The 23933-nt window shown below is 39.3% G+C and overlaps 1 protein-coding gene across 4 annotated transcripts in view; it reads right to left on the reverse strand.

Annotated features, from left to right (window-relative positions):
• The window catches only part of NR6A1 (nuclear receptor subfamily 6 group A member 1), a 230694-nt gene that overhangs the window by 30665 nt on the left and 176096 nt on the right, over positions 1–23933 (reverse strand). For 2 of the 4 annotated variants that reach the window (XM_049628660.1, XM_049628655.1), the window contains exons 3-4: positions 6982–7224; positions 5553–5585 (exon numbers count right to left, since the gene is read on the reverse strand). In XM_049628660.1, coding sequence (XP_049484617.1) covers positions 5553–5585; positions 6982–7224 — 276 coding nt within the window. The remainder of the gene's footprint in view (positions 1–5552; positions 5586–6981; positions 7225–23933) is intronic. The other 2 variants (XM_049628676.1, XM_049628669.1) reach the window with 1 other exon arrangement.

A 23933-nucleotide genomic window follows, 5' to 3' on the forward strand; every position in this document is an offset into this window, starting at 1 on the left:
ACAAAGTTAACTACATCAAAACCCACTGGTGGCTCCCTTTGGTCTATGAGCTAAATCCCAGCTTGCCAGCTTGGCATTTAAGACACTCCTATGATCTGGTTCCTCTGGGGTTCCCCATCTTCATCTCTTGTCACAAAATTTACACTGTAACTACAGAGAACTATTTGTTAGTCCTTGAACATACCATGCTGCTTTACACAGCTTTTCCTGTTTACATATTGTTGCCTCTACTCAGAAAATAACTTTCTGGTGGGAAAATCTAGCAGCATCACCTTACTCAAGTGACACCACCTCAACCAAGTGATTCAAGTTAACATGACCAATAATGGGACAAAGTACACCATGCCCCCTTGATATGATGCATGAAAAGGACACATCATCGCTTTTGTGGCATTCTTGCCAAAAATGCATGACCTAACGTAATCGTGAGGAAACTGAAAAACCCAAGTTGAGGAATATTCTACTTGTTTTCTTCAAAATTGGCAATGCTATTCAAGACAAAATAAGACTGAGGAACCCTTTCAGATTAAAGGAGACTGAAGAGGGTGCGTGGGTGGCTCAGTTAAGCATCTGACTTCGGCTCAGGTCATGATCTTGCAGTCCGTGAGTTCAAGCCCTGTATTGGGCTCGGTGTCGACAGCTCAGAGCCTGGAGCCTGCTTCGGATTCTGTGTTTCCCTCTCTCTCTGCCCCTCCCCCCACCACTCTCTCAAAAATAAATAAACATTAAAAAAATAAATAAGTAAAGGAGACTGAAGAGACATAAAAGCTAAATGTAATACACGATCCTGGATTGGCTCCTATATTACAAAAAACACCTTGCTATAAAGGACACTGAAATAAGTGGTGAAATTTGAATAAGATTTGCTAATCAGATAATAGTATTATGCCATATTAAAATTTTTTATTATTCTTTAAAAATTATTATTTTTAGAGAGAGAGTGTGAGTGAGTTCAGAGGCAGAGAAAGAATCTTAAGCAGGCTACATGCTCAGCAAGGAGCCCTACATGGGGCTTAATCCCACGACCCTGGGATCATGACCTGAGCCAAAATTAAGACTTGGATGCTCAACTGACTGAGCCACCCAGACGTCCTTCCTGGTTTTGATAACAGTACTGTGGTCATGTTAAAACAAAGAAGAATGATGTCTGTAACTTCCTCCCAAAGAGTTAAGAAAATACATACAAACACACACACTTTCTCTCTCTCCCTCTCCTCTGCTCCCTCTTCCTCTCCCAGCCTCCTTCCTTCCTTTCTTTCTCTTTCTCTCTTCCCCTTCCCTTCCCTCTCTCTTTCTCCTTCTTGAAGAGAAGGAAGAGGGGAGTGGTTTTTAAAAAGCTCTTAAGGGGCTCCTGGCTGGCTCAGTCAGTGGAGCATGCAACTCTTGATCCTGGGGTTGCAAGTTCAAACCCCATGTTATGTGTGATTACTTAAAAATAAAATCATAAATAAATAAAATCATAAGCAAATAACAGCTGTTTAATTTTATAAAGAGCTTGAACTTCTATGCCTTCAAGATTCTGCTCAATTATTCTTTCCTTGAGATTTCTCAGCGCTCCATTTTTATCCTGATAAAGCAGTATGGCAATGCCACAGGTTTATTCTCACAATGCCATTCTACCCACATCACCTTCTCCAAGTTTTCCTTAACCTTTTTACTTTTTAACCAGTTAACTAATGAGTTATGAGACAACAAAGTTAGGGAATTCTGAATTTTCTCACATAATTTTTTTTTCACGATTCTTAACTGACATAAATTTTCTCATAAGGCTCAGTGTAACTTCCTCTTTCCTCCGATGAGACTAACAATATTTCCCCCATCCTGTTTTGTGCCCTGGTCCCCCTACCAGAGTAAATCCACCAAACCAGAAAGCATCTTACCTAAGCAGGACTTGGCCATGGCCCTTAAGGGGCACACTGTCTAAATGGTGGAAACAGAGAAGTTAAGAGACAAAGATAGCACAAGATGATCGGGGCTACGGCAGAGGGCAAAAGGGGCTGTGGAAGTCAAGGAGGGTCATCTTTCCGGTGAGAGGTGGTATCAGAGAAAGCTGCTTAGAGGATGTTACAAACAAAAGCTTAGCCTCCAAAGAAAAGTATACATAACCAGGTGAGGAGATGGGGATAAACCATTCTAGGGACGATGAAACTACATGGGGAATGTGAATTGTGTGGGGAGCAGCAGAGGGAGAAGGGAAGGGAGGAAGTGGCTGATGCTAGAGTCAGAGGGGCTTTGAAAATCACTCTGAAAAGCCAGAATTTATCCTGAAGGCTGCAAGATGGGTGAGGAGGTAATGCTTGGGAGGTAATGGGCTGGGTAGTGAAGAGGGACAGATGGGGCCCAGCCTCCACTCACTATCCTTATTTAAATTTCCCTCACTGCTTTGCTAATTAATTTCCTGACCAGTCAAATTCCATATATGAAGAGATATCTATGTTTAGAGACAGGGGACAAGAGAGGGCTGGCTCATACATGGCGGTTGAGTTTTTTTGAACACTTAAGTTTTCAAATTTTGAAGTAAGTTTAGACTTAACAAAAGAGTTGCAAAAAAACTAGTACATAGAAACCCTATATACTCTATACCCAGCTTCCCTGTCTGTTAACATCTTACAAACCACAGACTATTCATCAAAACTAAGAAATTAACTTTGGCATAGTATGATTGACCAAAATATAAACTTTATTCAGATTTCCCCAATCATGTTCCCTTCTGTTCCAGAATCCAATCTAGGATCCCATACTGCATACAGTTGTCATGTCTCCGTAGTTTCCTCCAATCATTCTTAGTCTTGCCTTGTCTTTTGTGACAATGATACTTTTGGAGAGTATTCTGTATGTCAGGTATTTTGAAGAATGTCTTTCAATTTGGGTTGCCCTGTTTTCCCATAAGTAGATTGGGAATGATCCATCCCTGGGTGTATATATGTGTATCTGTGCCCCTACTGTAGAATATCAGGGGGGTATATGTGTAAATATACTGGTGATACTGACCTTGCTTGGCTAAAATGGTATCTGTCAGAATTCTCTACTGAAACTTATTACTTTCCCCTTTGTAATTACTAAATATTCTGGGGCTATGCAAATACTCTGTTTCTATTTAAAACTATGCTCTCTATTTTAGCATCCATAAATGGATCCTGCCTGCAGCAATTATTACTGTTGTGTTTAAGAAAAAATTTTTTTAATGTTTATTTATTTCTGAGACAGAGCATGAGTGGGGGAGGGGCAGAGAGAGAGGGAGACACAGAATCAGAAGCAGGCTCCAGGCTCTGAGCTGCCAGCACAGAGCCTGACACGGGGCTTGAACTCACAGACCGCGAGATCATGACCTGAGCCGAAGTCAGACGGTCAACCCACTGAGCCACCCAGGCGCCCCTACTGTTGTGTTTTAATGGTGATCTTCTATTTCCTTCATGCCTTCTACATTTATTAATTAGAATTCTTCTATAAGAAAGAATGGTCATTCCTGTATTCAGTTAGTTCTATCAGTAGGAACTCATGGATATTTTATTCTTTGAGTTATAAACTAATGTATAGTTATTTTGTTGCTCAAGCTGTTCTAACTTTGGCTATTGGAAGTGCTTTCAGGTTAGCTCCTGTGACCTTTCGATAATGCTTCCTCCTTGCCCCTTCCTTTTTAAAATATAGCACATTCTGGCGCGCCTGGGTGGCTCAGTTGGTTAAGGATCTGACTTAGGCTCAGGTCATGATCTCACGGTCCGTGAGTTCGAGCCCCACATTGGGCTCTATGCTGACAGCTCAGAGCCTGGAGCCTGCTTCAGATTCTGTGTCTCCCTCTCTGTCTGCTCCTCCTCTGTTCATACTCTCTCTCTCTCCTTCAGAAATAAAAACATTAAGATAGCTAGCTAGCTAGCTAGCTAGCACATTCTAACTTTCTGGCACCACAGATGCTCCAGGCTTGTCTTATATTTTCCCTGCCACAGCCCTAGAATAACCCATTCCTTCAAAGAGTCTGGTTCCTTTTATTGATATTTGGAGACCAAGATCTGGTTCTTCTAAAAATTTTTTCTGAACATGAGTTCATATTGATACTTCCAATCTTGCACCAGATTGGTGCTTCATTCTTGCCTTCCTCTTTCCTGATTTATAACTTCTTTCTCTGATGTGAGAAAATGGACTCTCATTATCAACGATATATTTACCTGCTTGTTCAACTCCAGTATACAAATAAAGTAGTGACAGACTTCCTAACCCATAACCTTGAAAGAAACAAATTTATAAACTAGAGAGCTTTGTTTGTATACAATTCTTTTTGTCTTCAGCCTTATGGTATATAGTCGAAACACTATTTTCCAAGGTCAGCTCCTTTCTTCCCCATTTCCCCATGTGATTTATCTGTAATACCAGTTAGACTCATTCATCACAGTGTACATTCTATCTTTCCCCCCATAAACTTGTTGCTTTTAAACAAATTTATATACCATAAAATTCACTTCTTTAGTGATGTATATTTCTACATTTTGACAAATGCATAAAATTATATGGCTAACACCACAGTTCCACGTAACAGTTCCATCAACCAAAAACATTCCAAAGGCAACTGCAATGTAAATGCTGCTTTCTTAGCACCAACCAGGAGGTGGCAGCGTTTCTCTCTGAGAAGCAGCTTCACAAGGCAACTAAACCATCCAGCAATGCATGCAAAGGGACAAAGGAAGGCAGTTCCCACCCCTCAGTACTCCTTGTGTCATCTTCTCCTGGCTATGGTTATAGGAGTTATGAAGTTAAGCTTCTTCCCTAAAACAGGAGAGTTTGGTTAGAAGGTCCAGAGTCTCATATTCCAACTAAATAAGCAGGATGAATCATCAGAGAGAACAGTCAAGAAGCCAACCATAAATATGCTTTGAGAAAATACAGTGAGGACAAAAAAGGGAGATGAGAAAACTGGAGACCAACACCAAATCAGATCAAAGTGGGGAGATGCTCACAGGCTCTCTCTTCAAGATGTTACTTGTTTGGCAGTGGTGGCTGGGAAACATTTCTGTAAGAGGAAACGGCCAGTGTGGAAGGGAGAGGACTGCTAGCTAAAGGAAAGAACCTGAGCACAGGCAGGATAATACAAAGCATGCTTGAGGCACAGGAAGTAAATTCTGGACAGAAAAGGAGATTAGACACATAGCAGACAAAGTTGGTAACAATTTAAACGCTGTATTACAGGTGTTTATCATGCAGTAAACACAGGGCATTCCAACATGCGAGTAGCTATGCCCATATGGTAGACGCTGTAAAGCAGCACGTTGTCTATACGGTTAGGTACCAGCCCTGCCTGATTAATAATGAATTACAACTTAGTAATTATTATCCACATAATCACCACTAACTTATCTACTGGTAAGGTATTTTACCTCTCCCAGCTGCATCTATAAACCGAGGGTAATATTTAATAATAGGTTTGTGCATATTCAATGAGACAATGCATAGAAAGTGCTGAAGAGTTTCTGATATACATAGTATCTGATAAATATTAGTATTATAAGTAAATTATAAATGACCTAAATTTATCTAAATGCCCTTTTTTAGAACTTTCTTACCTTTCTTCATGATAGGCAAGCTTTTAAAGGATTCTTCTTATCCCACATATAATTTAAAAAAACAAAAATAAAAACCAGTGTTAAGTATATCTGGTTGTCTGCACTTATTAATGAGACAAAACCAATTTGAACAGTTCACTAAATCTAACTCCCGCCCCAACACACTACTATTATGAACCCCTAGTACCTCGCTGAGTATTTTATATACGTTGTCATATTTAATCCTCTAGAGAATTCCCAAAAGGTTAAGTACTCACTATCACATGATTTTAAAGGTAAGATAATTGACCATCAGACATAAAGCAAACTGCCCAAGGTCACAGAACTGATCTGTCACCAACCCCTGCCTCCATGCTTTCTACTGAACTGTACTATACTATATTGTCCACCCTCCATGAGAACGCTCCTAAAGTTTCTGACACTGGCCCTCTCCTCTTCTGTATCCAAGTTCTTTCCTTGGGTGGTTTTTACCCACCAACAAAATTTTACCACCTGATTGCAAACAGTTCCACAAACTTCTGCTTAAAGGCAGGACTTTTCACTTCAGTTCCTACATATCCACATTCCTTGGTGGACATTGTATGTGTCTTTCACAGGTACCTCAAACAATGCACTGCCAAGGTCAACGCCCCACGCTGCTTTTTAGCCTGACTTTTTTTTCCTGGTAGGGCTGTTACTATTAATCCAAATCTTCAAGTTCAACTTCCGGTGCTGCCCAATATCCAGTATGTTATCAGCTCTTATCAGGTAAGCTTCTCCCACGTCTCCGCATCTGTAACATTACTTTTTCTGCCCCTCCTTCAGATTCTTCACACCTTTCTTCCAGACTCTAAAAATTTTCTAGGTAGCCTTTCTGCTTTCCCCCACACCAATCCATTCTTTAAAGCCTGCCCCTTGGATTAATCCTCTTAGAAAATTGGTTTATTCATGTAATCTCAGGCCAATGGCTCTCAGAAAGCTTCCCCCAAAATCCCACATTCTTCACAAACCTGGATGCAGATTTCTGGGCATGCCTAACCTCTGAGTACACCATGATTCTAGCAAACAAAATGATACCACATGCAGGTGACATACTGCCTTCCTACTTTTTCATCCCAAATTCCTACTTCCTGCTATGCTCTGAAAGAAGAACTAGTGGAGTATATGAATCCCAGTTAGGACTTGATTGTTAATTGGGGTCTTGCCAAATGGAGCCTGTGAATTCATTCTCACAGAATCTGTAACATCTCACCAGTCTTTCTCCCCACCGAATCTGGGAAATCCCTGTAGGCAGGCGCTACACCAGATTCGTTTTTGGGTTATGAGTACATAGTACAACACCTGGCACACAGTGCAGGCTTGGGAAATAAATAACGCCAAGGCTTAATAGCTAACACTAAGATACAGTGATGGCTGAAGGGTGGGTAGTAGAGCCACAAGCACCACTCACCCTTCCGATTCATCCCCATCTGGAGGCATTTGAGCAGGCGGCAGTACTGGCACCTGTTCCTCTGCTTCCGAGACATGACACAGTTCTTGTCACGACTGCACCGATACACCCGCTTGTTGCAAATGCTCCGCTTGAAAAACCCTTTGCATCCCTCACAGGAGATGATTCCATAGTGCAATCCTGTGGCACGGTCCCCACAAATGAGACAGGTTCGTTGTTCAGCCCGATCATCTGGAACAGAAACTGAACAGATTCAAGTTAGAACACATGGAAATAATGGCTTTAAGCCTGCAGTCCTAAAATAAGCAACCCTGTAAGCGTCTGACTTCAGCCAGGTCACGATCTCGCGGTCCGTGAGTTCGAGCCCCGCGTCAGGCTCTGGGCTGATGGCTCGGAGCCTGGAGCCTGTTTCCGATTCTGTGCCTCCCTCTCTCTCTGACCCTCCCCCGTTCATGCTCTGTCTCTCTCTGTCCCAAAAATAAATAAAAAAAACGTTGAAAAAAAAAATTTAAAAAAATAAATAAATAAATAAATAAAATAAAAAAAAAAAAAAATAAGCAACCCTGCTCTGGGCAGATCAAGAATATCACTCTTTCCAGGCTGACTGGCAAACAGGGGGCATCTTTAGAGCCTTTGTCTTAGGAACAGATCCTTACATCTACCTGCAGATAACACAAATATAGCCCATCTAAAAAATAACTCATGCTCATGCTCCTCCTCCTGGGTTTCATCATGACTTAGACCAGTATCCAGGTCAGATACTTGGGAGATATCTTCGACTCCTCCCTCTCCCTAACGTTCCTCAGCCACAGCCCATTACTTCTACTCTGCAGAAAGGTAAGGATTACTGATACTGTATGTAAGTGCCCAGCATAGGGCACACATCCATTAAAGCAAAGTTGTAATTATTAACCAGTGAAGAAGTTTTAACCATGTCCAGCCAACCAACCAGTCATCCATCCATTCAACAGATATTAGGCTCTTCTAGTCTAGCCTAGCTAGCTAGCCTAGCTAGCTCTTCTAGTCTAGGCACTATTGTAAGGCATGGATACAGCAGTGAATAAAAGTCCCTGCTGAAGCTTACGTTCTAGCAGAATCTCTACTCTGTGTCCAGGCCCTGTGTTCCATACTGGGTATTCAGAAATAAATCATCGTGTTCCTGATAGTCAAGGAACTTACTGTCTAGCAACAAACAAGTTAGTCGAAGAGGAAATTCAGGCTGGATATATAGCTCTCTAACTTCCTCTTCCCTCAAATTCACTTGCTCAGGACCAAGCAACCGCTAAAGAACAGCCATATGACAAAAAAAGGTGTTCTGGTGAACTGTGATATCAGATCTTGCTAGCACGTGCAAGAAACCTCCAAAAAAAGGTTTTGATCAGGGGCCAAGAGATTTGAACCTCACTGCTGAGTAATAGGTAAGATACAATGATTAAGAACACAGCCTTTAGAGTTGGAGATCCTTATTTTACTGAAGTTCTGACACTTACTAGCTGACTGAACTTGGGAAAATTAAGTTATTTCATCTATCTGAATCTAGTTTCTCTCATCTGTAAAATGGGGGTTATAATGGTACATACATATCATAGATAAAATACTCAGCACGATGCCTGGGCTGCAATGGACATTTAATAAATGACAGCTACTATTTTTATTATCATTATCCTAACAGGCCCACACTTAATGTGATAATAACATTCCTGAAAACAAAAGCATTTGAAAGCAATGTTAAAGAATGTTAAATGGCAGTATGTGTAGGAGAGATGTAAAGAAGAAAGGATACTAGCATTTAGGCAACTTTATTACATGCCAACTTAGAGATGTCTTTATGATCCCTATTTGTAGTAGGCTGGATAATGGCCACCCAAATATATCAGGTCCTAATCCCTGAAACCTGTAAATCTTATTTTGTAAGGAAAAGCGGGCTTTGCAGATGTGATCAAATAAGGATCTTGGGTTGGGAGATTATTCTGGCTTATATAGGTGGGCCCTACTTGCAATCACACATGTCTTTATAAAGAGAAAGACAGAGGGAGATTTGATATAGACAGAGGGGGATTTGATATAGCAGAAGAGGACACACACACGCATGCACGCACACGTGCACAGAGGAGAAGGCAATGTGAAGACAGGTGGAAGGTGGACACAAGGAATGGCTGCCACTACAAGTTGGATGAGGCAAGAAATGAATTCTCCCCTAAAGCCTCTGGAGTAAGTGTGGCTCTGCCCACCTTCATTTCTACCCAGTGATACTGATGATTTTTGGACTTCTGATTCCCTAACTGTGAGAAAATAAATTTCCGTTGTTTCAAGCCACCCAGTTTGTGGTAATTTTTAACAGCAGCACAGGAAACTAATACACAATATTTTTTCCATACAGGGAAACATATATTAAGGCTCTTGCCAAAGAACACAGCAAATAGCAGGTATGCAGAGAGAACCATCAGATACATGACCACATGGCTAGGGATATAGAGAAAGACAGATATGGAAAGAAGAATCACCTAGGTTCTTGAGGACTCTGTATTTTGTAATTACAAAATTTTCTAAGCCTTTCTTTTTTCACATTTTTCTTTAACATTTATTTATTTTTGAGAGAGACAGAGACAGAGTGCAAGCTGGGGAGGGACAGAGATGGGGAAACAGAATCCGAAGCAGACTCCAGGCTCAGAGCTGTCAGCACAGAGCCTGATGTAGGACTTGAACTCATGAACCATGAGATCATGACCTGATCCAAAGTTGGCCACTTAACCGACGGAGCCACCAAGGGGTCCCACAGAACTTTCCAAGCTTTTCTAAGGCTTGGATGAACTTCCTAACTGTGGGCAAACTGACATATCATGACAAACTCACATTCCCATGTCTTGGAATACACTACTTTGTTTTCTTTTTAATTGGTCAAGCTAACTTAAATGGGTTTTTGTTACATGCAGCTAAAAGAAACTTGGTTAAAATGGTTCTATAAAAATGGCCCTGGTGTAATAAGTATTCTTTTTCTTTTCCTTTTTTTTTTTTTAAATTTTTAATGTTTATTCATTTTTAAGATACAGAGAGATAGAGCACAGTAGGGTGGGTCAGAGAGAGAGAGAGGGACACACAGAATCTGAAGCAGGCTCCAGGCTCTGAGCTGTCAGCACAGAGCCTAAGGCAGGGCTTGAACTCACGAACCGCAAGATCATGACCTGAGCCAAAGTCGGATGCTAAATTGACTGAGTCACCCAGGCGCCCTAACTTTTCCTCTTTTAAAAATGCAAAAGAAATTCAAGGTAAACATTAGAGTAAAGTTACAACAGAAAATTTAAAAACTAAACCAGAAAAAGCCAAAAAGGCAAAATGAATGATAGGACAATAGTACTATGTGTGGGATGGGATTCCCTAGAGTGCGGGGCTTGAGTTGCTGAAAGGGCTTAGAAACAGAACATAGAATACTGTGAAAAAATCATGACTGGATACAGAGGACCTAAATTTTCTCACTTTAAATTCAAACCTTCAATATTAAATTTATATATGCATGATATCACATTCTATCATATATATGATATATATCATACATAAACACACATTAAAATGTAAACCAGGGGTGCCTGGGTGGCTCAGTCGGTTAAGCGGCTGACTTTGGCTCAGGTCATGATCTCACGGTCTGTGAGTTCGAGCCCCGCGTCGGGCTCTGTGCTGACAGCTCGGAGCCTGGAGCTTGCTTCCGATTCTGTGTCTCCCTCTCTCTCTGACCCTCTGCTGTTCATGCTCTGTCTCTCTCTGTCTCAAAAATAAATAAACATTAAAAAAAAAATTAAAAAAAAAATAAACCAGAACTCTATCAGAATAGACTTAAAAAGAGTTATAATTAATCAATTTCTAGAAGAACCATACCATCCCTTTCTTCATGGATATGATTTCACTGAACACCGACCACAACTAAGCACTGTGGTTTGTGCTGTGTCACATAATTCTCATAATCCCAAAGGTGGATACAAGTGCTATCATCCTTTTGTAATTGAGAGAATGGAGATCTCAAAAAAAAGTTAAGTAACTTGTCCATTTATGAGTTGACGACCCTCATCTGCTAGTATCAGAATTGGAGTTCAGTAGCCTCTTTAGAAAGTATTCGTATGGTACTCTGTGCAGCATCTGGATCCAGAGCAAAGGACCCACTGAGCAACAATCCAATACAGACCTGTTAAGCATCTGCTTATATCTTGTGACACTGCTTGTTCTTGTCCTTCTCATCAGAGTTTAAAAGGCCACAATGAGGGGCGCCTGGGTGGCGCAGTCGGTTAAGCGTCCGACTTCAGCCAGGTCACGATTTCACGGTCCGTGAGTTCGAGCCCCGCGTCAGGCTCTGGGCTGATGGCTCGGAGCCTGGAGCCTGTTTCCGATTCTGTGTCTCCCTCTCTCTCTGCCCCTCCCCCGTTCATGCTATGTCTCTCTCTGTCCCAAAAATAAATTAAAAAAAAAAACGTTGAAAAAAAAAAATTTTACAAAAAAAAAAAGGCCACAATGAGATCAAAGACGAGGTGGGAATAATTCTCCACTGAGGGCACAAAGAGACTAGATTCCCTTTGAGTCCTATGACGGCTTCTCTCTCTGGCCACAGCTATTCTTCCTGCCATGTTCTGTTTCTATAAAACAGCATTGGTCTATGCCACAGACCAGGAACTAATTCAGAAGGAAGCCTCTCAAAGGTACAGGAGAAAGGCTCTCTCCCAGCGAACCCTGAAGCCCTTCAAGGAAGCATTTGACAAACTCCCCTCACAACATGTGGGAAAAGATCACAGAAACAGGAGAAATTATTGTTAACTGACCACTTGGGTACCAGGCCCTGTGTCAGGCACTTAACATGTTATTGTGCTGAATCATAAAATATAAAGTACCTTATTTTACTGAAGAGGAAACTGAAGCTTATGAGGTCACCCAGTCACCAAGTATGGGAGTTAGGGCTAGAACCCCCAAGTCTAAGAATCTAATCATCACATTCTGTGGCCACAGCAAAGCAAATCTATCTATTCCATATGCAAGTAAGTCAGGCCCTTTGCCACTTGGGGGGGAAAAAAAGCTAAAAAGCCAAAACCTGTGTAAATGAACACATTGAAGCAAAATGCCCCAACTGTGCCCTGCCAGATACCAGATACAGATTTCTGCACCTCCTATTCTTGTAATGGAGTTGAAGGGTATTTTTATCTTTATTATTTCACTTGTACCAGGCCAGGACAAGGATCATTTTTATAGATATCACAAAGAACATTTAGTGAGTATTCATTGTGTCCCATGCAACATTCAAGACATTTTTACATGTGTGGCCTTACTTATTCATCACAATAACTGAGAGGAATCATTATTCTCATATTACAGAACCTGGAATCTTAGAGCTAGAAAATGCCTTGGAAATTGCCTTGAGCAGACCTTTACTGGAGGCATGAATGCCCTCTACAACATTCCAAAAATAAGGGGTTGCCCCACACTCTACTTGCACATCTTTAGGGAATCAATAAGGTACTTCATTCCATTCATTTCATTTTACACAGTTTTAATGGTTCAAAAGCTTCTTTTTACCCTAAGCAAAAGTCTGTTAACCTGAAGCTTTCCCTACTGCCCTGAATTATGTGCTCAAGGGCAAAAAATAAATGCATAACCTAACCTAGTTTATATACCAACCATTCAGAAATTTAAAGCTAAATGGGGTTTCCAACTGTGAATTTCTTCTTCTTCCATTTCTTTTTTAAATGTTTATTTTGAGACAGACGGAGAAAAGGAGAGAGAGAATCCCAAGCAGGGTCCATGCTGTCAGTGCAGAGCCTGACGCGGAGGCTCGATCCCACAAACCACGAGATCATGACCTGAGCCAAAATCAAGAGTCAGATGCTTAACCGACTGAGCCACCCAGGCGCCCCTTCCTCTCCCATTTCTTATTCTTAATGAAATCACATAGTATCAAGATCTCTTCAAGTATCCAGAACTGAATGTTTTTTTTCTTAATATAAGACTCAATTAGCTTTGCTTTTATGTTTCTTCAGCTATCAGTACCAGCAAACACATAGTATTTTATAATTACTAGTACTGTAAAAATGCTACACACTTAATAACTGGCAAACTGAAGCTTAAAAGAGGCAAAGAACCTTAATCTTGGTTACACAGCCAGTCAACAGTAGAACTGAAATCAGAATTCAAGACCTTTTATTTCTAATCCCCCTTACACTTAATTCATATCTCATTCATAAACGTCTAAAGCTTAAAGTATTTATCACATATACCATTAACCCATGTCTTTCTTTCTTTCTTTTTTTATTTTTATTTATTTATTTTTTTAACGTTTATTTACTTTTGAGACAGAGAGAGACAGAGCATGAATGGGGGAGGGTCAGAGAGAGAGGGAGACACAGAATCCGAAACAGGCTCCAGGCTCTGAGCGGTCAGCACAGAGCCCGACGCGGGGCTCGAAATCACGGACCGCGAGATCATGACCTGAGCCGAAGTCGGCCGCTTAACCAACTGAGCCACCCAGGCACCCCAAGACTTTTTATTTTTTAAGTAGTCTCTACACCCAATGTGGGGCTTGAACTTACAACCAAAAGATCAAGAGTTGCATGTTCTACCAACTGAGTTAGCCAGGCATCCCAACCCATGTCTTTCTTATTCCATTCTTGGGAAGGTGAATGCTGAACCCAAAGGTAGGACTTTATCTTTGTCCTTGATAAATTTTATCTTTATATAATAAATTCTGTATGTCATTCTGGCCTATTGAAATCTTTAGGAATCCAGTCCTGTCACCCAGTGCACTAGTTATTTCTCCTACCTCCTTCTTTTCTCCAGGTTTGGTATTAGATTATTTGCATTTCCATCCTTAAGACAATATTAAACAAAATGTGGTGGGGCACCTGGGTGGCTCAGTTGGTTACATGTCTAACTCTTGGTTTTGGCTCAGGTCATGCTCCCACAACTCATGAGTTTAAGCCATGCATTGGGCTTTGTGCTGAAAGTGTGGAACCTGTTTGGGATTCTCTTTCTCCCTCTCTCTGCCCCTCCCCACTGCATGCTCTATCAAAAATAAACATTTTTTTTAATGTGGCCAATAAATAAACATTAAAAGGGGAGGGGGCACCTGGATGGCTCAGTCATTAAGCCTCTGACTCTCGATCTCGTCTCATATCATAATTTCACGGTTTGTGTGATCCAGTCCCACATCGGACTCTGGGCTGACAGCACAGAGCCTACTTGGGATTCTCTCTCTCCATCCCCATCTGCCCCTCCCCTGTGCTCGTTCTCTCTCTCTCTCTCTCTCTCTTTCTCTCAGAATAAATAAATATACATTAAAAATAGAAGAATATGGGAATGCAAGCTGGTGCAGCCACTCCAGAAAGCAGTATGGAGGCTCCTCAAAAAACTAAAAATAGAACTACCCTCCAACCCAGCAATTGCACTACTAGGCATTTCTCCACAGGATACAGGTGTGCTGTTTCAAAGGGACACATGCACCCCCACGTTTATAGCAGCACTATCAACAATAGCCAAAGTATGGAAAGAGCCCAAATGTCCACTGATGGATGAATGGATGAAGAAGATGTGGTATATATATATACAATGGAGTATTACTCAGCAATCAAAAAGAATGATTTGTTGCCATTTGCAAATACATGGATGGAACTGGAGGGTATTATGCTGAGTGAAATTAGTCAGAGAAAGACAAAAATCCTATGACTTCATTCACATGAAGACTTTAAGAGACAAAACAGATGAACATAAAGGAAGGGAAACAAAAATAATATAAAAACAGGGAGGGGGACAAAACAGAAGAGACTCATAAATATGGAGAACAAACTGAGGGTTATGGGAGAGGTTGTGGGAGGGGGGATGGGCTGAATGGGTAAGGGGCACTAAGGAATCTACTCCTGAAATCATTGTTGCACTATATGCTAACTAATGTGGATGTAAATTTAAAAAAAAATTAAATTAAATTTAAAAATATATATATAATAATAAATGGGGCATCTGGGTGGCTCAGTTGGTTAAGCATCTGACTTCAGCTCAGGTCATGATCTCACAGTTTGTGAGTTCAAGCCCCATGTCAGGCTCTGTGCTGACAGTTCAGAACCGGGAGCCTGCTTCAGATTCTATGTCTCCCTCTCTCTCTCTGCCCCTCTCTCACTCATGCTCTGTCTCTCTAAAATAAATAAATGTTCAAAAACTTTTTTTAATATATAGTAATAAACAAACAGAAGGTGGCATTCTGGTAAGCTGTGAGAGACCCTTCTCCAATCTGACTTAACCATTAGCATTCTGGAAATAGATGCTCAATTAGCTCTGCCTCTAGATTAGACCAGACACTCTAGTCTGGCTTGCATTTCTCTATCTTATATATAAGGATATCATGAACGAATGTGTCATATAACTCACTGAAATTTCAGATTCATTACAGCATCTACAGCAGACTCTGACTAGTGAGACTAACACAAAGGAAATATTCATAACCATTCCTAATTAAGCACTGTTAATTTATTAAATCAATGTTCTTAATCTGTATTATTCTACCTAAAATGTAATGGAAAGAGAATTAGGCAAGTAAGTACTTCATATTGGAGACTATGGATCATAGTAACTATACTGCTCAGAAGTCAGAAAGATAAGAGAGGAGTTGACAAAAAAACCGAGGGTTTGAAAAACGGCAGGTATTTGAAACTCTGAACAAGGTAGTTCGTTAGCTGCAGAAACAGCAATGAGTAAAAAATAGTGTAGGAGAAAGAAGACTTACTAATTTGTCAGAGAAGATGAATATTTATCTTGATCAGCAGTACTAGAAGGGCTCAGACAGTGACCTTTGAGAATACCATTTCCTACAAACAGGAGCCTGGACTCCTTAGAGAAATGGTTGATTCCAGATTTGAGGCAGAATATATATAGGATGAGTGTTGTTGTGCTACCCAAGACTAATATGGGATCATGTTACATCAAAAAGATATAGGAAGCAGGGCACCTGGGTGACTTAAGTCAGTTGAGCGTCTGACACTTGATTTCGGCTTAGGTCATGGTTTCACAGTTCATGAGATTGAGCTCATGTGCTGACAAAGCAGAGCCTGCTTGGGACTCTCACTCTCCCTGCCCCTCCCTACTCATGCTCTCTCCCAAAAGAAATAAACTTAAACACAAACAAAGAAGAATATAGGAAGCAACACAAAAAGCCTCCCACTCACCTAAAATGGAGCAACCTATATACATCAAAAAGAATAATGACAGCAGTGGGTTAAAACACTTCAAAGATAATAATCAATGCATTTACAATAATATTAAAAAGAAAAACCTCATTAGTTACCATGGAGGTCACTTGCACACTAATTCATTATTCTGAAAATTGATGTACTAAGGGGAAAAAAGCAAACACTAAAAGTAAAGCTATTGGAATCTTCCTCTCTTGCCCCTCTCCTCAAGAGTAAAAGGAGAGAGGAAGGTGTAAACTAAGACAGTTTTTAAGAACTTTAAACTTTTAAACTTTATGCTTTAACTGAAAAGACTGAAATTAGGTGAACAGACCTGCGTGGCAGTCAAGAGAACAGGCTTGGATAGGGAGGTAGAGTTGATCTCAAGGCCTACAGCAAGGTAAACCTCAACTCACAGATGGAAAGGAAAGAGAGCAGGATCCGCTCTCCAGATCTCTTGAATAGAGGCAGTAGAACATACAGACTAAGAACCTAGGCTCTAGAGTTACACTCTGGCTCAAACTAGGCTGTCACTTGCTAGCTGTGTGACTTTGGAAGGTTTCTTAACCTCTTCAGAGGTATCTCAGTTTCTAATCTACAAAATGTAGATAATATTATTGTACCTTCTTCAAATAACTGTTTTGACAATCAAGGAATTAACAGACTGCTTATAAATGACATGGAACTCTAGCATCCTCATGGTATTAGAATGAAACAGCTTTGTAAATTCTAAAGTACTCTAACACTATTATTGCTTGTCTTTTTTTTTTTTTTTTTTTTTTGAGCTAAAAAACTTTTAAAATTTAGCACAAAAGAGTATTATTCAGTCTGGTGGCAGGGGAAGGTAGTGACAGATTTCCTAGAAGAGGTGAGATCTGAAGTATGACTACCACTTAGATAAATGAAGGCAGAGGAGGGTACAGGGAGAAGAAATAACTGGCATATAAAGTCATGTCTTAAATTTGCAGCTGGAAAGCTCTCTCCAAGTTGGGTTTCCTCTGAGAAGAATCTCGTTCCTTTCTAAAACAGCCAAGATACTTCACTGAGCTTTAGCAAGACTATCAAGATGAGTTACACAGAAACATCCACAGATACAATGTCAAGTTATGTCTTAACCCCTTTATATGTTAAAGAGTCATGATCTGCCCATAATTTGGTTCCTACACAATGTTCTAAAAGGAGCCTGCTGGTTACTCACGATAAATAAATGTAACATACATGAGCATTATTAGAAATAAGATAAGATGTTGGTCTTTGCTAGTTTTTCAAACCTTAGGAATAATCTTAAGAATTTGTTTTCAAGCCAAAAATTATTCTCATGCAGGTAACAGGGAGTATCATATTAAATTTCATTTCTTCAGGGGCATTGGGTGGCTCAGTTGGTTGAGCGTCTGACTCTTGATTTCGGCTCGGGTCATAATCTCATGGTTTGTGGGTTTGAGCCCTGCACCGGGCTCTGTGCTGACAGCACAAAGCCTGCTTGGGATTTTTTTTTCTCTCTCTCAAAATAAATAAATATTAAATACATACATACATACATACATACATTTCTTCAAATTTTAACACTCCTGCTGAAACAGATAAGGGCAAAAGCAGAGCTCGGTTGGGGTCTCTATGGACACAGATTAATTTTCAGAGGCAGATATATCAAATTCAAAGGAGATAATGAAAACAATGAATAAAGCAGCTGATATCATTGGCCTAGAAAAATTAATAACAATCTGAACCATGTACAGAGCCCTAGCAACATCTCAGAGGACCACTGACATGTCTGCTCAAATAAATGGAACAAAAAGTAAAGGAGAACAAAGACATTTATAAACTAATCTGTTCATCAATCTGACCAGAATTTTACAATACTTAGGTTCTTATTTTGTATAAGCGGCAGGACCCCTTAGTTACACCGAACCAAAGTTAACTGCAGGTTAAGTCTCAATCAAAGACATTAACAGTAACATCTGGCACCATGATTGCTACTGAGAAGATGCTCATTTTGTAGAATAAATGAATGAACAATGAATGAATAAATGGCATGGCTTTCCAAATTAGAAGTCATAACCCACAGCATGACTAGCATTTTTGGAGGAAATGAAATAGAAAATATCAAAGTGCTTCATATGTAGTAAGGGTAAAATATTGTGAAACCTTTCTTTCAAATGAAGTGTGTTCATTTGTGTGACTGTGTGTACATATGTGTGGTGGAGTACTGGATCACAATGTATTAAGAATTAAAGTGTAAAAAGTTTGAAATACATTGGCTTGGTGGGTTAAGACACTTAATCAAGTAGGAATTCCAGTTCTCCACTTCTCAGCTCTGTAACTGTGGTCACACTCCTCAGTTCTCTAAGTCTCACTATCAACTGTAAAACAGATACCTATAGTACTCGCCTCACGGACTAGGGAATACAATGATAATAGCTAACATGCACGCTGGCACTATGTAACAAGTTCTGTTCTTTATGTATTACATATAATTCACTCCTTCCTCACAACTCTATGTAGTAGATACTACTATTATCTCCATTTTGCAGATGAAAAAACTGAGGCACACATAGAATAAGAAATATGCCCAAAGTCCCCTAGCTAATAGGCAGTAGAGCCAGAATTCTAAGCAGACAAACTTGCACCAGGATCTGAGAACTTTCACACTAAACTATAGTGCTTACTACAATGCCTAATATACGGCAAACATGCAATAAATGTTAGTTGTGTTGTGGTTGTTAGATACAAGTTTTCTGTAAGATTAGAACCTTTTTTCTGCAACTTTATGAAACATTTTAGAAAGTATTTTTGTTTAAAAAAATCCACCTTCAAAGCAATAAATAGTGCTTTAATTTAAAAAGAAAAAGGCTTTGATAGATTTCAACATTACCTCTCAATTCATAGCAAACTAGGAATTAAAAAAAACTTATTTATTTAATATGATAAAGGTTATTTAAAGAAACCTAAACCAAATATCATACTTAATGGTGAAATGCTTACAAAAGTTTTTCTTTTAAGATTGGAAGTAAGACAAGGATGGGCCATTGTCAACACCTTCATTCACAGTGTAAGTATTGGAGGTTCCAGACAGCACAGTGAAATAAAAAATACACAAAAACTAACCATATTTCTAATACCATCCACAAAGAGATAAAATTTTTAAAAACCTGCCACTTACAACAATATCAAGGAAATATAACATAGCTAGGATGCAAACCAATAAAAACATGCAAGATCTCTGTGGAGAAATTGTAAAACACTTAATATAAAATATTTCTAAGATAAATTGAGGAAGACTTCAGTAACTGAAGAGAAATACTATGCTAACATACTGTGAGTTATTACTGTAAAGATCAATAGAGTAAAATCCCATTCAAAATCCCAACTCTGTATGTTTGTGTATGACTTGAGATAATTGTAAAATGTATATGGGAAACACAAAAGAACAAAAAGAGCACAGATAGTTGAGAAAAACAAGATTTTACCATATATCAATATTCATTTTAAAGTTATAGTAACTAAGATATGTTTTATCAGCTTAGGGATAGAACAATAGACCAAAGGAACTGAATGAAGACATACCATACCACAACATAACCATGCATATTATGGATATTTAATTTACGGTAAAGTTGGCACAGAAGAGCAGTGAGGAAATGACAAGTCTTTTCAGTGAACAGCACGGGACAATTAGATATCTATATGGAAAGAAAATGGGACTTCACCCTACCTCACACCAGGCAAAATATTTAATTCCAACTAGATTCTAATGTCAAAAGCAAAATAACATACCTCTCAGAAGATAATTAAAAAAACCTTCATGATCTTGGATTAGGAAGAGATTTTTAAAACAGGCCACAAAAAGCATTAATCATAAAGAAAAACTAATAAAATGAGACTACATTAAAATGAAGAACATCCAGAGAGTGAAAAGTATGAGAGAAGATAAATGCAATACACATAAACTACAAAGAGCCAATATTCAAAAATATAAAACTTCTATACAACATTAAGAGAAATGCAAGCCAGTAGAAAACTGGGCAAGAAAGTTAAACAGGCATTTCACAAAGGAGACTATCCACATTCATCAATAAACTTAAGATGTCAAATCTATGAGTAACCAAGGATATGTTAATTAAAACCACAATAACATACTAATGGCTAAAAATTAAAAAAAAAAAAAAAAAAAGATTTCAAGTTATGATGGCAATTTGGAAAAACTAACTTTCATATGTTATTGATAGAAGTGTTTATTAGTCCAACTACTATAGAAAACAGCATGACCCAGGGTACCCGGGTGGCTCAGCTGGTTAAGTGTTTGACTTCAGCTCAGGTCATGATCTCATGGTCTGTGAGTTCGAGCCCCGCATCAGGCTCTGTGCTGACAGCTCAGAGCCTGGAGCCTCTCTCTGCCCCTCCCCCGCTGGCACTCTATCTCTCAAAAATTAATAAACATTAAAAAAAAATTTTTAACTAAAAAAAGAAAAGAAAAGAAAACAGCGTGTCATTATTACTGGTGAAGATATACCTTTTTATATTTCCAGGTATATGCCTGACAGAAATGCATGCATATGTGTATGAATGGACAAAATTGAGGACGTTCATAATGGCAAGCTTTGTCAAAGCTGCAATTAAAAATAACCCAAATATACGGGGCGCCTGGGTGGCTCAGTCGGTTAAGCATCGGACTTCAACTCAGATCATGATCTCACGGTTTGTGAGTTTGAGTCCTGCATGGGGCTCTGTGCTGACAGCCCAGATCCTAGAGCTGCTTCAGATTCTGTGTCTCCCTCTCTTTCTGCTCCTCCCCCGCTCACGCTGTCTGTCTCTCAAAAAAGAATAAACATTACAAAAAATAATAACCCAAATATGACTCTATTTGACTATATACAGTTATCTATAGTCAACATGACTATAGATAAATAGGTTTATTCATACAGGGTAACACTATACAGCTATAAAGGTATTAAACTACTGCAACAACATGGATGACTTACACAAACAATGTTGGGTAAAAGAAGCCAGATCGAATAAAAAACCCCAAAACCGAACCATTCTATAGGATTTCATTCATATTAAATAAGTTAAAACAACAACAACAACAAAAATAGGCACAGATGGGAAAGAGACATATAGTGAGAACACTGCTGGGGGCGGGGAAAGGAGCTTTTGGATCCTGGCAACATTCTATTTCTTGACTTGATTCATTAAAAGCTGTGAAACTGCATTTATGTACTTTTTCCCAAGTGTTATATTTCATAGTAAAAAAGTTGAAAACAAAAGAGCAGGGCACTTTAGGAAAGGGAAAGGACATCAACGGGGGAAAAAAAAAGAAAACAAATGTAAGGTATGTCTGGGCAAACTACATTGATATACAGTCAAGCAGAGTGATCTTATAAAGGAATGGTCAGAGAGAAGTCTAGAAAACTGGAATAGATTGTAATCCATTTTATCCTACTGATAAAAGACTACTGAGAGTTTTAAATAGAGATTATATCTGGATCAAAACAATATTTTAAGAGTATCAATCTTACAATGATGTGTGGGTTGTGACAAGATGAATGGCATGGGCATCTGTGGGTAAGAGGAATGGGGAAGGGATCAATCAAAAATGAACTTGAGGTTCTACCCTAAGGTGGCTGTGAGAAAAGTGGTATCACTAACAGAAAAAAAGTAACAGCTGAGTGAGGGACAAAATCAATGGCTTTAGTTTGTTTTTTTAAATTTGTTTTCTTAATGTTTATTTATTTTCGAGACAGAGAGAGACAGATCATGAACGGGGGAGGGTCAGAAAGAGAGGGAGACACAGACTCTGAAGCAGGCTCCAGGCTCTGAGCTGTCAGCACAGCCTGACGCGGGGCTCGAGCTCACAGACCCTGAGATCATGACCGGAGCCAAATCTGCAACATATGGAAGAGCTGAAGCTATGGCAATAGGCTACAACTCTAAGGAGGAAGGGGATGTGTAGAGAAGCAATGGCAGGATAAAACTGAGACACAGGGGAAGGTAAGAAGTTTATGGAAGGAAAGTGAGATGACTTGATCAAAGAAGACATAGGTGGAATAATCCATGATTAAGAGAAAGATAAGAAACAAAAGCGTTTCATAAAGAAGAGAGTATTGTCAAATGCAATGCAGGTCAAAACGTGTGAGAAAGAAGAAAAGGCTCAAAGGTTACCAACTAATGAGATTTTGGGTAAACTGGTTAGAACAAAAATCATTCTGAATTAAAAACAAGTGAGTGGTGGGGCTGGCTCAGTTGGAAGAGCATGTGACTCCTGATCTCAAGGTTTTAAGTTTGAGTCCCACTTTGAGTGTAGAGATTATTTAAAAAATAAAATCTTAAAAAAATAGGTGAGTGGTGAAGAAATAAAATCAGCAGTGTTTTATTGAGTAGTGTCACTCCATTTAAGAGTGACAGAAAAACAGTTTATAGGAAGAAGCAACAGATTTTAAACAGATGTTTATTTTAACTGGGAGAGATGCATATGGATTTAAAAGAAGATAAACATAAGAACAAAGGCTTTTAAGAGGAGATTGAACTATAATTCAGACATATGTTCAAAATAAAAACCTGCATGAAAAGTAAAAAAAAAAAAAAAACTTAACATTAAAATTTTTCTTTTTAGTAAGAAAAAGATAAGTTACTTGGCCATGGTCAGAAAAGTAAAGTGATTCGCCCAAGGTCACATAGTGAGTCAGTGATACTTTTCCACTCACTACTTTTCCAAAGACAGACCTCCCATTATACCAAACTATTTCCTATAGGAGTAGGGGGCAGGAAAAGAAGGATGGAATATATCAAAACTGAACCCCAGTGTTACTGCTGCCTTTTTTTCCCAAACCAAAGAAACAACAGGAGTCGAAACAAAATCTACGAAACAAAAAACTAACTAGATGTATTCTTACCATCCTGTGAGTGATCACTTAGTATCTCCATATTAGCAACTAGTTCTACTTTAATTTGGTTAAATACAGATAAAAGCCTGTTACCAAAATTTCTCTTGCATTCACATCTCCACTCAGCCCTACTGTTACAAAAATACCTCCCCCACCCCAAGAAGGACATTTTACTCATTCCAAGGGCTCAGGTTACGCAAATTACAAATGGAAACTGATTTTTATCAAAACCTGCTTTTCAGACTGTGATGAAGGCCAGATTTAGGAAATGGAGAGTACAGCTGCTTACTTGACCAAAATTATACTGACAACTAAGGCAATCTGAAACTTGCCTGGCTAAAAAGTATTTAAAACAATTTCAACTGGATTACTGGGTCTAACTCCCCCGATGAGCTGCACATTCTAAATACGACTGATTGCACTCAGTTTCACAGGTCACAACCACCTGAAATGAAGTCCTTGAAACTGGGAACAGGTACCCTCAAAATTTCATCTGTAAACATAGAATTTAAACAGAAATGAGTGAAAATCATGAGAATCCTCCTCGACCCATATTCCTCCTCTACTGCACATACCACTATAAAAATCCATTTCCAGAGGCCACATATGGAGGATCTGAGAGGAGATTTTTTTTTTAAATGTTATCAGTTGAATGAAAACAAGTGAGCAGTTCACAAGATTGGCATGGACTAGATGTTAGGAGTTATCCTTACAGGTCACTGAATAAAAGATGGGAAAGACAAAAAAAAAAAGGGGGGGGGGTGCCTGGCTGACTCAGTCTGTGGAGTATACAACTCTTGAACTCAGGGTTATGAGTTTGAGCCTTGTGCTGTGTGTAGAGCTAAGGGCTAAGGGGAGGGAGGGAGGGAGAGAGAAAGAGAAAGAG

Source organism: Panthera uncia, chromosome D4 (assembly GCF_023721935.1).
Source record: "Panthera uncia isolate 11264 chromosome D4, Puncia_PCG_1.0, whole genome shotgun sequence".
Classification (NCBI taxonomy): domain Eukaryota; kingdom Metazoa; phylum Chordata; class Mammalia; order Carnivora; family Felidae; genus Panthera; species Panthera uncia.